Source organism: Quercus robur, chromosome 2 (genome assembly GCF_932294415.1).
Source record: "Quercus robur chromosome 2, dhQueRobu3.1, whole genome shotgun sequence".
Classification (NCBI taxonomy): Eukaryota; Viridiplantae; Streptophyta; class Magnoliopsida; order Fagales; family Fagaceae; genus Quercus; species Quercus robur.
Window position 1 is genome coordinate 72,745,388 of NC_065535.1, and position 13,163 is coordinate 72,758,550.

Consider the following 13,163-nt stretch of genomic DNA (forward strand, 5'->3'; position numbering starts at 1 on the left):
ATGGGCTTCATCATGGCATGGTTATAATTTGGAGCATTCAAAGTGCGAGCTTGTGTGGTAGAGAATACCATAACAAAGCCCAAGAAAAGGACCAGGACAACAAAGCGGCAAGATTGGAGTTTCCCAGCCATGAATGTAGTATATTATATGTTTATCTTTTGTTGATAGAGAAAATGGGATGTGAAGTTGGGCTGTAGATGTGTGGTACTTATAGGGAGAGATGGTTACTGTATAAATGGAGAAAAAATGATGCTTCTTTGAGTAGTATTGGAGGAAATGTGCGATTCAAATTTCAAGCACTTGGGAATTGGGATTGTGTCTATGTTAGGAAGCATGCAAGGAAACTCATATGGAGAAAAAGAGAGATGGGTTAAACAATTAGATTGGAAACTTGGGGAGCAATGAACATTTTTTGAGTTTTGAAGAGTGAACAATTGAGGTTGGAAGTTAAGGTCAATCTTGTATAGTGTGAAAGCCATGAACAGGTAATTTGGAATTTAGATTCCCGTCCGCCAGATAGATTTCTTTGACCATATTTTTTTTCGGTGCATATGCTTTACATTTCTGATCATGTAATGCTTCTAATTTTGCATTTTTTTTTTTTTTGTGCTTCCTTTATATCAAGTACAGATCATGTAGGAGGTTCTAACTAGCTCAACTAATTAAGGGTCTGTTTAGATACCGCTTATTACTAAAACTGAAAACATCGTAGTAAAATAATTTTTAAATGTGTGAATAGTGTCATAAGATCTAGTTTTAACTTAACATTTGCATTTTATTCACGAGACCCAAAAAAAAAAAGCCAAACACAAACTCTTTCATTTTTCAGTGCAATCCAAACTCAACCTAAATCTTTAATTGGTTGAATAAGAGATTTGGGGTTCAATCTCCGCCTACACCAAAAATCAATTAGTGTCTTAATCTGATGATAAAGAGCATAATCATCGTAAGTGGACATCATAGATTAAAACTCTATAAATTTCAAAAAATAAGGATCATTATTGTTTATTTTCTTTCTTTGCTATGAATAGGTGTCAACATTTTGAGTAAATTACTGATTTCAGATTATATTTCTATGTTAACATGGAAAATACTATTAACCATGTTGGCAATTGATCAACCAATTTGACTACTAATCGTTTTTAAGATAAGCCATTGAAAGATAACATATGCCGTAGAAGTAAGATTTTGACTAGGTTTCTGTAAATATTCAACTACCTAAACAGCACATGGTTTATTACTCTTGCTGTTTTAACTTTTTATGGGCCGTCTAAAAGATTGAAATTAATTTCCTCAAAGTGTAAAAAGAAAGGGGAAGTCAAGGAGGAAAAAATCTGAAAGAATATCCACCCAATAAGTGATATTCGATATAAATGAAAATTAAAAACCCTCAGAGCCAGCAATGCACCACCTTTTTTTTTTTTCCGGATAAAGGAAGAAGTTATTTTTTTTTTTATATATAAAAAAAAGAGAAAATAGTTTTTGGTACAGGAATTCCTATTTTTAAATTTAGTTTCTTAAGGGAAAGCCCTATTCATCATCAAATTATTCATTCAATTGATGGATCACTAAAAATATTGGAAGAAGCAGGTTTAATATAAAACACTATTGTTGTAGTTATAATTAAAAGTATTGCATAGGATTTTTTTTTTTAATTTTTATTTGGTGAATAAGTAGGAGATTTTATTGAGAAGAAACTTGACTAGTGGCTATTGCATTTGGCTGCTGAGGAATACTAGTTGTACTTTAACTATCACCTGGTCCACCACAAGTAGAAGTAGGTCTAGATTGTTCTTTAAAAAAGGATGAAGAGGAATAATGTCAAAATTGATCTACCATGCACTTCAGTGTATATGAGAATATGTAAATTATTATTCAATAGATAAAAGAGATTACAAAGTTATGTTGTTTTAATATTATGATTTATGAGAATCAAAATGTTCTACCATATATATAACTGTAGACAACTTATTTTGCTTCTCAATTTTGATACATATCCTTTTTATTTATGGTTTATTTTTTCATCATGTCATTCTCCAGCCCTATTTTAGTAAGTGCTCTATTTCAAAATCTCATTTCATTTCTGGTTCAAATCTCATGGTTTTATTTAAACCAACTAACTATTTTATGAAGAATCAACTTTTCTCTATTTTTGTCCAACTTTGAAACTTTAATGATTAAAAATTTTATAATAAAAAAAAAACAGAAAAATAAGTGTTGTGAGGAGTGCACTGTGCTACAGTGTACTAAGCTTTCCTTCCTCATTCGAACCCTCATTAAGTTATAAACTTTTGTGTGAATATGCTGTGTTTATAACTGTGCTCTAGATGTTAATAATAATTTGGGATGAGCTGTGGACCTATGTAGTAATGTAGACCAACCTCCACAACTGTATATGTTTTAATTTAAAGAATAAAGACTATCTCACTACAGGTTGTATTGAAAAATCTCATTGAAAACCGTTTGCCTTGGTAATGTTGGGAACTAAAAAGATTTATTCCATCTTATTCATAAACCAGCTGGACAATTTCCCTTAATTTTAGAGTAGAGATTAATTAATTAATTAAGAAAATAATTTTCTTTTGTATGCTAATTGCTAATTAAGTGTGTTTTTAATTTGTTCATTATCTTCAATGAGCCATCTCTCTCTCTCTCTCTCTCTCTCTCTTTCTCTCTCTCATTTTATTTTATTTATAATATATTATAGGGAAATGCTAACGAATGCCCTTAGGACAATTAAATAAACTATATTAGAAAAGTTTTGATACTACTTTTATGGAAAATATAAAAAACTATAAAAAAAATTAATTGTTTTATTATTTTCCCATAAATTTTTTCTAAAAATAGTTCCCAAACCAATGCTCTCAAGGCATCCGTTAACATTTTCCTATATTTAAAGTGTGTGTTGTTGATTAATAAGTGTGTATACACAAAGTGTTTTTGGGTTTAAGGAAAAAATGTTCGAGTTATAAGATTAGCAACAGATTGTAACTATCTAAAAAAATATATAATGTTTTTAAAGAGAAAATGCTTAATTAGGCGTATTTGATTATTCCTAAATCACAATAATCATCCAAAAAAGATCAACTAACAAGCAATAATATATGTTTTTACTTGACCTTTCAAAATATCATTCAAAGAGACCAACTTACTCACAAGATCCAGCAGTGATCCCCCAAATGTAATGAATAAATAAAAAATGAAAAAAAAGAAAAGAAAAAGAAGAAGAGAAGACAAGCTGTTATTGTGCAACCCAACTGACTATATATAGCCCGCTATATTTTATTTGTTTTGCATTCATATTACTTATATTGCACATCAATTTGTTCAACACTTATACTTCCACAGCACTCTGTTTCTCAAACGCTAACACTACCAATTCATGTTTCTCATGGCACTACGTCAAAACCTGGTAACAACAATTCATAGAGTACCCAAAAGAACAAACATGCAGTTAATTATTTTATTAAGAGATCTAAGGAAACAGTGAATTACACACAAAAAAAAAAAAAAAAAACCATAAACATAAAGGGAAACAGAAAACTACAAAATCAAACTTCTATGTTGAAGTACTGCATGCGCCTTAACTTCTATGTTGAAGTACTGCATGCGCCTTGTGACACACTTCATTGTGCTGTATTTAAACCATGAGGGGCACTATTTGGAGATCTAGTTTCATTGGAGTTAGTGTGAATCATCAAAAACTTATGGCCTGTTTGGAAGTTAAAAAAAGGAGGGGGAGTAAAGTAGAGAGAGAGAGAGAGAGAGAGAGAGAGAGAGTAATTCAATTACCTTGTTTGGAAGTTTTTTAAGGAAGAAGGGGGAAGGATTTGGAGGGGTTTCAACTACCTCTAACCCTTCATTTTTAATTCCTCCTGTGGGGATGCAGACCCAAATATATATTGGACTTTGGGCCTTGTTCGAGGAGGTATAGTGGTCCGAGAATAGATCAACAATGAGGAGGGAATAAGACCAAGAACTTCACGAGTAGGCTATGGCTATAAAGGCTAGGAGAGATAGGCCGAGGAACAGTACCTCCTCAGCTAAGCAAAGAAGGGTCAAAAGGTGAGTTGTACTTTCCAGAGTGACATTCCAGGAAGTTCTGTTGATAAGAATATGCACCGTGAACGTACGGGACAAAATAGGAGCTAAGAAATATCCAAGAAAAAACTGCTACCACTGTATTGAATACTCTACAACTAACTCTCTAGCCTCATTTATGTGGAGAAGACCCTTGAACAGTGCTGCATTGGTCGCCCCAACTCACAGAGGGCCTATGTGGGTGTCCGATGGGACAAGCACTTAAGTAGTGGCTTGGATGACTGACAAGTGGAGGGCCAAGATCATTCTAAGGAAGATATATAATGCAAGAGACCCCTGATGTAAAAGAGGTCGGGAGATGAAGAGAAAAACATTGCAGCAATCAAGAACTGAACTTGTAATCACATTTGAGAATCAAAATATAAAAACTGATCTCCTCGGACTGAGCCAAGGACGATTTTCTTTAGTTTAAACTTGTCTATCTCCATTTTCTTGTCATCAAACCTACTTTACTTGTTGTCTGATTCATTAAAGCCCAGTTTTTCCAACCTACTCTCTACATATTCATTGTATTGGGCTTTTTGGGCCTAAGTTCATCCACCCTTTAGGCAAGGGACTCAAATTTGGTCTTTACACCTCCAAATTGGAGAGATTTGGAGGAAGAGTGGAGTAGATAAATTATTGACCAAATGAATTCCCCAATTTACCCTTTCTAAATTAAAAAAATTACAAACCGATTATATAAAATAAATTCACGTTTTTTTTTTCTTGAGAAAATAATGTTTGAAAAAAATTTTCTTGACCCACACTTTTTGGAAAACCAAATGAGCGGCGAACATTCGTAGTCCTCGTCGGAATCGCCAGTTCTTGCCAACGACATTCCCCGACCAGCTCGCGGATAAGGCTTTCTCTCCAAGGTGGACTCGTCGTAAACGAAAAGCCGTGACTTCTTCTTAATGCGGCCGGCGAAGATCGTGGCAAACCAAGACGGAGAAGACAAACTCGTAGAAGCAGCAGTAGTCGCAATAGTAGTAGCAACCGAGGGCTCGCAAGTCGAAACCCTAGGATCCGATTCCAATTTCTCAGTTCTGGACCTGAACAAATTCGAAAGCAACGAGAACCTACCGTTCTTCTTCCAATACAACCCGCTAAAATATTTTGTTGATTTTTTTCAGTAAACAAACAATCCAAACATTTTTTTTTCTTATTTTAATTATTATTAATTAAGGATTTTTTTTTTTGTTTGATACGAAGGATGGTTTTTTTTAGTATAATAAAAAAAGCAGAAAAAATATTTAATCATAAACCAGTGTTGATTATTTAATCCACATCAGGAAAAAAAAAAAATTATTGCATGCTATAGTCATAATTATTTGATCTAACAAATTAATCATAGACCAATGTTGCAAGTCCATTTTCAAATAGGGGTAAATTTGTCTATTCAAATCATTACTTCTCCTTTGCATCCTAATTTTTAAAACATCCAAGCAAGAGGAAGGGCTAATTACTCCCTTCTCTCTTACTAATTTTAAAAACATTCAAACAAGGTGAAGCATAACTATTCCCCTTTACTCTCCTCCTTCTCTAAACTTCCAAACAAGCCATTAATGCCCTTCACCATCATTTGGACCGAAATGCTTGCGTCCCCAGAGGTCACCATAACAAAGTGCGCAACTTGGCTTGGACTCATTGGTTTCGTCATTGCACGGTGGTGATGGTGATGATTTGGTGCATGCAAAGTGCGTGCTTGTATGGTAGAGAACACCATAACAAAGCCCAAGAAAAGGACTAGGACAATAAAACGGCAAGCTTGGAGTTCTCTAGCCATGAATGTATATAGTAGTATTTATCTGTGTTCATAGATAAATGAGGATGTGAAGTTGGGCTGAAAAGTTTGGTATTTATAGAAAGAGATGGTAACTCGTAAATTTGGAAGAAATATTGCACAATGCAAATTTCAAACACTTGATGGATTGTGTCTTTGTAAGGAAGCGTGCAAGGAAACTCGTATGGAAAAAAAGAGAGGTGTAAAACATTTGGGTTGGAAACTTGGGGTGCAATGAACACATTTGAGTTTTGAAGAGTTAATAAAAGTTAGCCTATTACCGCAACAATTTTCTCAATTTTGGTCACAATTCGTCTGTGTCGAGCTGTAAGTGATGAAAAAAAAAAAATTTGTAGGTTCGTAATTCCATCACATACAAGTCATCACGTGCAAAAGTTGTGGAAATGGTGGGCGTGCCAAACTTACTCAGTGAACAATTGAGGCCGGAAGCTATATATAAAGTCAATCTTGTAGAGTGAGAAAGTCAATAACCGGTAATTTTGAATTTAAAAACTCGTCCACATGGTTTTCTTTGACCATATTTTTTTCGGTGCATATGCTTCATGTTTCAGAACAATGTAATGCGTGCTTCAAACTTTACATTTTTTTAGAGCTTCCTAATGTCTCGGTTTATATACAGTCAGTCTAAGTCGATGTTAATTGTCAAAGAATACGTGTTATTGTTGTTTTTTTTATTCATTTGCTAAGAATAGGTGTCAAATTTGTCAGTAACTATCTGTTTTTTGGATTATATGTATTTTATTTTAACATGGCAAAATGCTATAAAATACTTTATTACTGATGATGTCGAAAATCGTCAGTAAGTCACACAGTATTCATGTGCTAGAGACAATACCCGCAAGATAAAAACAAAGAAAACCCTAAGAGAGTACTAGTGTGGTACTGGCCAAAGACCCTCCGAAGGTTAAGTTAGAGAATTTTCACAACTCTAGACAGGGGCGTAGCCAGGATTTTTTACATGGAGGGGCCGATTTTCGATGACGATGATTATCATCGTTGTATGAACAATCTATATTTTTAGGTTGATATGGAGCTTCTTTGGGATAAGCTTGTTGGATTTCATCTTGTTTGTTGATAGGAATTTCACATATTTGTTTATGTGATCCTGGATCACGATTTGTCTCTTCAGATTGAATTCTTGAACATTTGGAGGGGTGTTCATCATGCATTGAAGTATTAACATTTAAATCTACAGCTACATTGGTTTCTATACATTTGTTTCTATAGCCACAGGTGTCCTAAATTCTGAATTGCTAACATCTTTTTTCTTAAAGAATGCATCAATTGTTTTTTGTTTGCTCATAATTCTTTTAGCTTTAAGAATATGACTCAAAAATTAACCTGAAAAAGAACTTAAAAAAACTAAATAAACAAATCAATCAAAAGTATAAACGAACAACATAAACCAAATACCTAGACTCACGGCCCACTACTCCAATTTCCTTCCATAGATTATTTTTTTTATTTTTTTATAATTTACTTACACAATGCAAGCCAGCAAGCCCCACCCGATCCCCACTCAAGGGACAAGACAAACAACACAAAAGCCAAAAGGGAAAAGGTTGGTTTGAGTCTCAGAGTCAATTGATTAAATAATAAAGAATACAAGAACAACAAATACAAAAAGACAAAAGACAAAGTAATAAGTATAAATTGCTTTGTTGGCAAAGGGAAATCACATACTGACCTACACATATTTCATATTTGATATTTCTATTCAAGTATCAGTATTTAGTTCAGTACTTCAGTTGTAGGGAAAAAGAGAGAGAAGTCAAGTAAAGAATGAATGAGATACCTTGAGGAGGCAGCGGCGTCATGGTGAGCTGGTGGAGGCAGCGACGTCACGGTGAGACAGCAGGGTTTCTGAGGCAGCCAAGCAGAGGTGTGAGCCGGTGAGCGTGACACTATTGAAGTTGGAGGCGTGAACTAAGAAGGTAAAAAACTAAGGGCATAAGGCAGAGGCGTGAATGAAGGTTGTTCATTTGTTCTCTCTTTTAGATTGTTCAGACGGTGAGGATTTTTTTTTTTTTTTTTTTTTTTTTTTTTTTTTTTTTTTTTTTTTTTTTTTTTCAGATGGTGAGGATTGAATGCCTTTTGTTTGTATTTAATTAGGTATTTTAGATTTTGGTTTGAGCTGGCTAGAAGTGTTATGGTTTAGAAAAGAATAATTTGTTTGATTAGGGAATTAGGGCTGGCTGGTGGGGCTAGATGTGGGCCAAGTTTTTTGGTGGGGCTTGAAGTTGTATTGGACTAAAAGTTTAGAACTCTAGAGAAATGGTTGAGAAAAATATGGGGGGGCCGAATCTTAACTCTTGGGGGGCCAATGTAAATTTTTGACATAGTTTACTGGAAATTTGAAAAATTTTAGGGGGGGCAATGGCCTCTCTAAGGAGCCAAGTGGCTCTGCCCCTGACTTTAGAGTGCTAGAGCTGGGGGAATTATGCGTACCTTGGTTTGTGAGGGTCTTGGGGTTTTCATAGTAGCATGGGGTTGAGATTCATTTCTTGGCTTAGAAGATCTTTCCTTGCGTAGTACCTCTCCTTAGCACCACGAAGTGCCGGACTGGTACATGGGCTTTTGCACCTGGTCTTCTTCTTTAATCAAGGTTGCATTAACGGTGGCCGGGGATACAGCCAAGTAGAGGAACAATTCTTCTCCTGGTTTTGAGGGGCTTAGTAACGGGCGGGAAGAGAGGTAACCCTTTAGATCCTCGAATGCTTGCTGACACTCGACAAAGATTTCTTCAGCGTGTGGAAGAAAGGTAGGAACTTGTCTGTTACCCTCGACACAAACCTATTCAACACGACTACCTTGTCGTTGAGGTGGCTACCTTGCCGTTGAGGCTTTGTACTTTTTTCACGTTCTTTAGGGGTACCATCTCTATTATGGCCTGGATCTTGTCTGGGTTGGTCTCGATACCTCTCTAAGACACCATGAACCCAAGGAACTTTCCTACCATCACCCCGAAAGCACACTTGTCTGGATTGAGCTTCATGTTGTAAGAGCGAAGGGTGTCTAAGGTTTCCCTAAGATCATCCAAATGATTGTCCTCCCTTCGACTTTTTACCAGCATGTCATCCACGTAGACTTGGACATTCCTCCCAATCTGATGTTCAAACATCTTGTTCATGAGTGTCTGATATGTTGCGCCCACGTTTTCGAGACCGAACGACATTATTTTGTAGCAGAAGAGGCCTTGACTTATGACAAACGAAGTCTTCTCTTAATCTGCTTCGTCCATTTTGATCTAGTTGTAACAAAGAAAAGCATCCATAAAGTTCAGCAACTGGTGCTAAGCCGTAAAGTCTACCAAGATGTCAACTCGCGGGAGGGGGTAGCTACCCTTGGGACGTGCTTTGTTCAGGTCTGTAAAGTACACGCACATCCTCCACTTCTCATTGGCTTTCTTAACCATCATCACATTTGCTAGCCAATTCGGGTAGTAAACTTCTCTGATGAAATCTGTCTCTTGCAATTTGCGGACTTCTTTTGCTATAGCTTGGTCTTGTTCTTGGGTAAACACCCTCTTCTTCTGACGGATAAGAGGAAAGACGGGCGACACATTCAACCTGTGTACCATGACTGAAGGGTCAATCCCGGACATGTCTTCATGACTCCAGGCGAAGATGTCTTGGTTCTCTCTGAGGAAAGTCGTAAGCGCTTGGCGGACATGTGGACTGGTGAGGGTGCCGACCTTAGTCGTTCAGTCTGGTCTGGAATTGTTAAGAAGTATTTCTTAAAGTTTTTCAATGGGCTCTGCTATTGTCCGCTATTCTTCTATGTTTATGATTTGTAGATGATCGTCCATTTTCAACATTACTATGTAACATTTGCATGCAACTACCTAATCTCCACGCAGTTCTCTTACTCCAAAATTGGTAAGGAATTTGATCATCAAATGGTAGGTCGAAGTTACAGCCTTCCACGAATTGAGGGTAGGTCGTCCTAGGATGGCATTGTAAGCAGACGAGCAGTTGACCACGAGGAATGTTATGTCCTTAGTGACCTGCTGGGGGTAGTTGCCAACCGTTACGGACAATGTGACTGTGCCAAGGGGGAATACCCTTATTCCTCCAAAACTAATGAATGGAGTGTTCATCGGAACCAGTCTCTCTCTATCAATCCTCATCTGCTGGAACGCCGGGTAGTAAAGGATGTTAGCTGAGCTGCCATTATTAACCAGGACCCGGTGTGTGTTGTAGTCCCCTCCCAGATACTAACGACGAGTGCATTGTCGTGCAGGTGATGGAGACGTCAAGCATCTTCTTCTGAGAATTTGAGAACGGGGTTGTTGATTCGTGCCATCTTTGGGATGAAGCCTGTTAGCTGGACGTTTTGAACCATCTAGAGGTAAGTTTTACGAGCCTTTCTAGATGAACCAGAGGCCGCATTGCCTCTTACAATCATCCTTATATCTCCTATAGGCTGCCTAGGATGCTCATTCTCTTGTCAGGGAACCTGCTCTTGAGGTGGATCCACTCTTTCCTTGTTGACGAACCTTTGTAGCTTTCCTTGCCTAATGAGAGATTCAATTTGTTGTTTCAAGTTGTAGCAATCAGCTATGTCATGACCGTGATCACGATGGAAGCGGCAGTTGCCAAGAAAGGTCAGGGCTCTTTCGTCCTTAATTTGCATTAAGACCTGGTCGATCGGGGCAATCAGCGGGGTGAAGCTCGTGAACTTCCCTGTAGGGGGCTTGGAGTGCCTGTCCACCCGTCGTTCTTCTGTTCTAGCCATCTTCTGCCCCTATCCTGCCTACGTCTTCCTGTCTTTCCCTTTTCTTGGGCTTCTCTTCTCAAGCCAGTAGTGCGTCTTCCACTTTCATGTACTTGATCGCCCAGTAAAGTACATCTGACATAGTCTTTGGGTCGTTCTTATACAGAGAAAATAGGAACTTACCCTTTCGTAGCCCATTCGTGAATGCAGCTACGAGTATCTTGTCGTTAGCTTTGTTGATCAAGAGGGCCTTCTTATTAAAGCGGGTTATGTAAGATCTCAACATCTCGTCCTTTCGCTGCTTAATGTTTATTAGGCATACAGTGGACTTCTTATACCTGTGTCCCCCGATGAAGTGTGAGGCGAACTGGGCATTTAACTCCTCGAAGGTACTAATAGAGTTGGGCGTCAACCTGCTGAACCAGATCCTTGCGGGTCTCTTCAGCGTGGTAGGGAAGGCTTTACACATGATCTTGTCCGCCACCCCCTGAAGGTGCATCGGGGTCTTGAAAGACTCCAAGTGATTTAGGGGGTCCTTAGATCCGTCATAACTTTCCACCTACAGCATATAAAACTTCGGTGGAAGGGGGAACGAAGTGATGGGCATAGTGAATGGCGAATTAGTTCGATGGACTAACTCATCTTGGTCGCTAGATACCCGTCCTCTAAGGGCGTTCATCATAAAGTCCATCCATTCCTTCATCATTTGCAACTCTGCGACTATGTGAGGTGGCTCCGTATCTGTGACGGATGGTTGGCTCGTGTCCTATCATTCTAGTTTTCTTTGGGGCGTTGCTACCCTTCGGCCCTTCTTGGTCCCTTCTTTCAATGTTGGTATCTTCTTGGCCTTCCTCCTGAGTGTTAAGGCCTACGTTCTTTTGACATAGCTGCACTTTTAGATCATGGTTTTGCTTGGTGAGGCGCTCCACATTAGCGGCGAGAGTTTGAACCTGTCTCTCGAGGGTGGTCATGCGTGGTTCATCTTCTTGAATGTTGTTGGCGGTCGCCATCGAGTGAGTAAGTACCATGCAACTCTTTGTCTGGAAAGTGATAGTATGGCTTACAAGTCACAACTTCCCACAGACGACGCCAATTGATGATACCAAAAATCGTCAATAAGTCACACAGTGCTCGCATGCTTAAGACAATACTTGCGAAACAAAAACAAAGAAAACCCTAGGAGAGTACCAGTGTGGTACCGGCCAAAGACCCTCCGAAGGTTAGGTTAAAGAATTTTCGCAACTCTAGAGTGACAAACCTAGGGGAATTACATGTACCTTGGTTTGTAAGAGACTTCGGGTTTTTATAGTAGCATGGGGTTAAGATTCGTTTCTTGGCTTAGAAGATCTTTCCTTGTGGGAGAGATCTTCTTTAATTTGCGTATCTTATGGGATCTTTTCTTTATAGGACTCTCTTGATTGGGGTTAAGTGTGGGGCATAAGATATTTCCTTATATGCTTATGCGTGGAGGTCAAGTTATGTTAGCCTTGTCAAAAGTTCACTTATCCTCTTTAGCTTCCCCTTGTCAACTTCATATCCCCTCAATATATTCTAGTCATCTCATTCAAATGTTTGTTGTCTTCAGGGTGCAACTGTTAGCTTTGAGGTGGAATCGTCGACTTTCACTCTATCGTTGTTAGGCCGTGAATGTGCAAGCGAGGCTGATGAGTTCATTAGGACCGTTGCTTCAACCTAATATGGATGACTTCATCAAAACCACAGAATTATCCTTATCAATTACCAAGGCACAAACACACTTACCTAGCTTACATCTTCATCCTATTTATATATTGTGTATTGTTTGGATTATTGATTTTATTAAAATATATATATATATATATATATATTAATTTGATATCAAAATTGACAGACACAATAGACAGGAAAGTTACATTGATTTTCCCCCTTGTACTTGGAGGACCTCAAAGTGATAATAATACAAGATTTTGCATTTTCTGTATTGAAACAAAACCATGATATTAGCAGGGAAAAAAAATAAGTAAAAGAAAAAAAGAAAACTGTTGGCAATTGATTTGCCAGTTTGCGCTACTAATCTGTTTTGAGATAAGCCATTGAAAGATAACATAGATAGTAGAAGTAAGAGTTTCATGAAGCGTTCTCACTTCTATAAATATTCAACAATAAGTATGGATTTTCCAACAAATTTTCAACCATAGAAAATGATGGCAACGATCACAACTGGGCCGGTCTATGTTAATTATTTGAATATATATATATATATATATATATATATTGAGACAAGTTATTTGAATCTCTTGCATGGTTACACGTAAATAGTTTTTGATACAACTGTGCTAGTATTCCTATATTGAAATTTGGTCTCTTTAGTCTCGGCCCTTCAAATTCAAATTATTCATCAACTGTTGATCACTAAATAAATTGGAAGAAACAAATTCAGCAAAAGAAAATGGAAGAAGCAGGTTTATATATATATATATATATATATATAAACACAAATTATAAATTACTATTGATAAAACTAAATTTGTTAGTTGATAGGTTCGTCTAGACAGAATCCGACGTGAATGAGACTGAGACC

The 13,163-nt window shown here is 37.4% G+C and overlaps 1 protein-coding gene across 1 annotated transcript; it reads right to left on the reverse strand.

The window, feature by feature from the left end:
- Window positions 1–10,682: 10,682 nt before the first annotated feature.
- Window positions 10,683–11,102, reverse strand: LOC126702914 (uncharacterized). The gene has a single exon (XM_050401780.1). The coding sequence runs from the start codon at window positions 11,100–11,102 to the stop codon at window positions 10,683–10,685; it is 420 nt and encodes a 139-aa protein (XP_050257737.1).
- Between the last annotated feature and the right edge of the window lie 2,061 nt (window positions 11,103–13,163).

Excerpts from the sequence above, each read along its gene's own strand:
- LOC126702914 (XM_050401780.1), bottom strand. The coding sequence starts at position 11,102 with ATGCACCTTCAGGGGGTGGCGGACAAGATCATGTGTAAAGCCTTCCCT.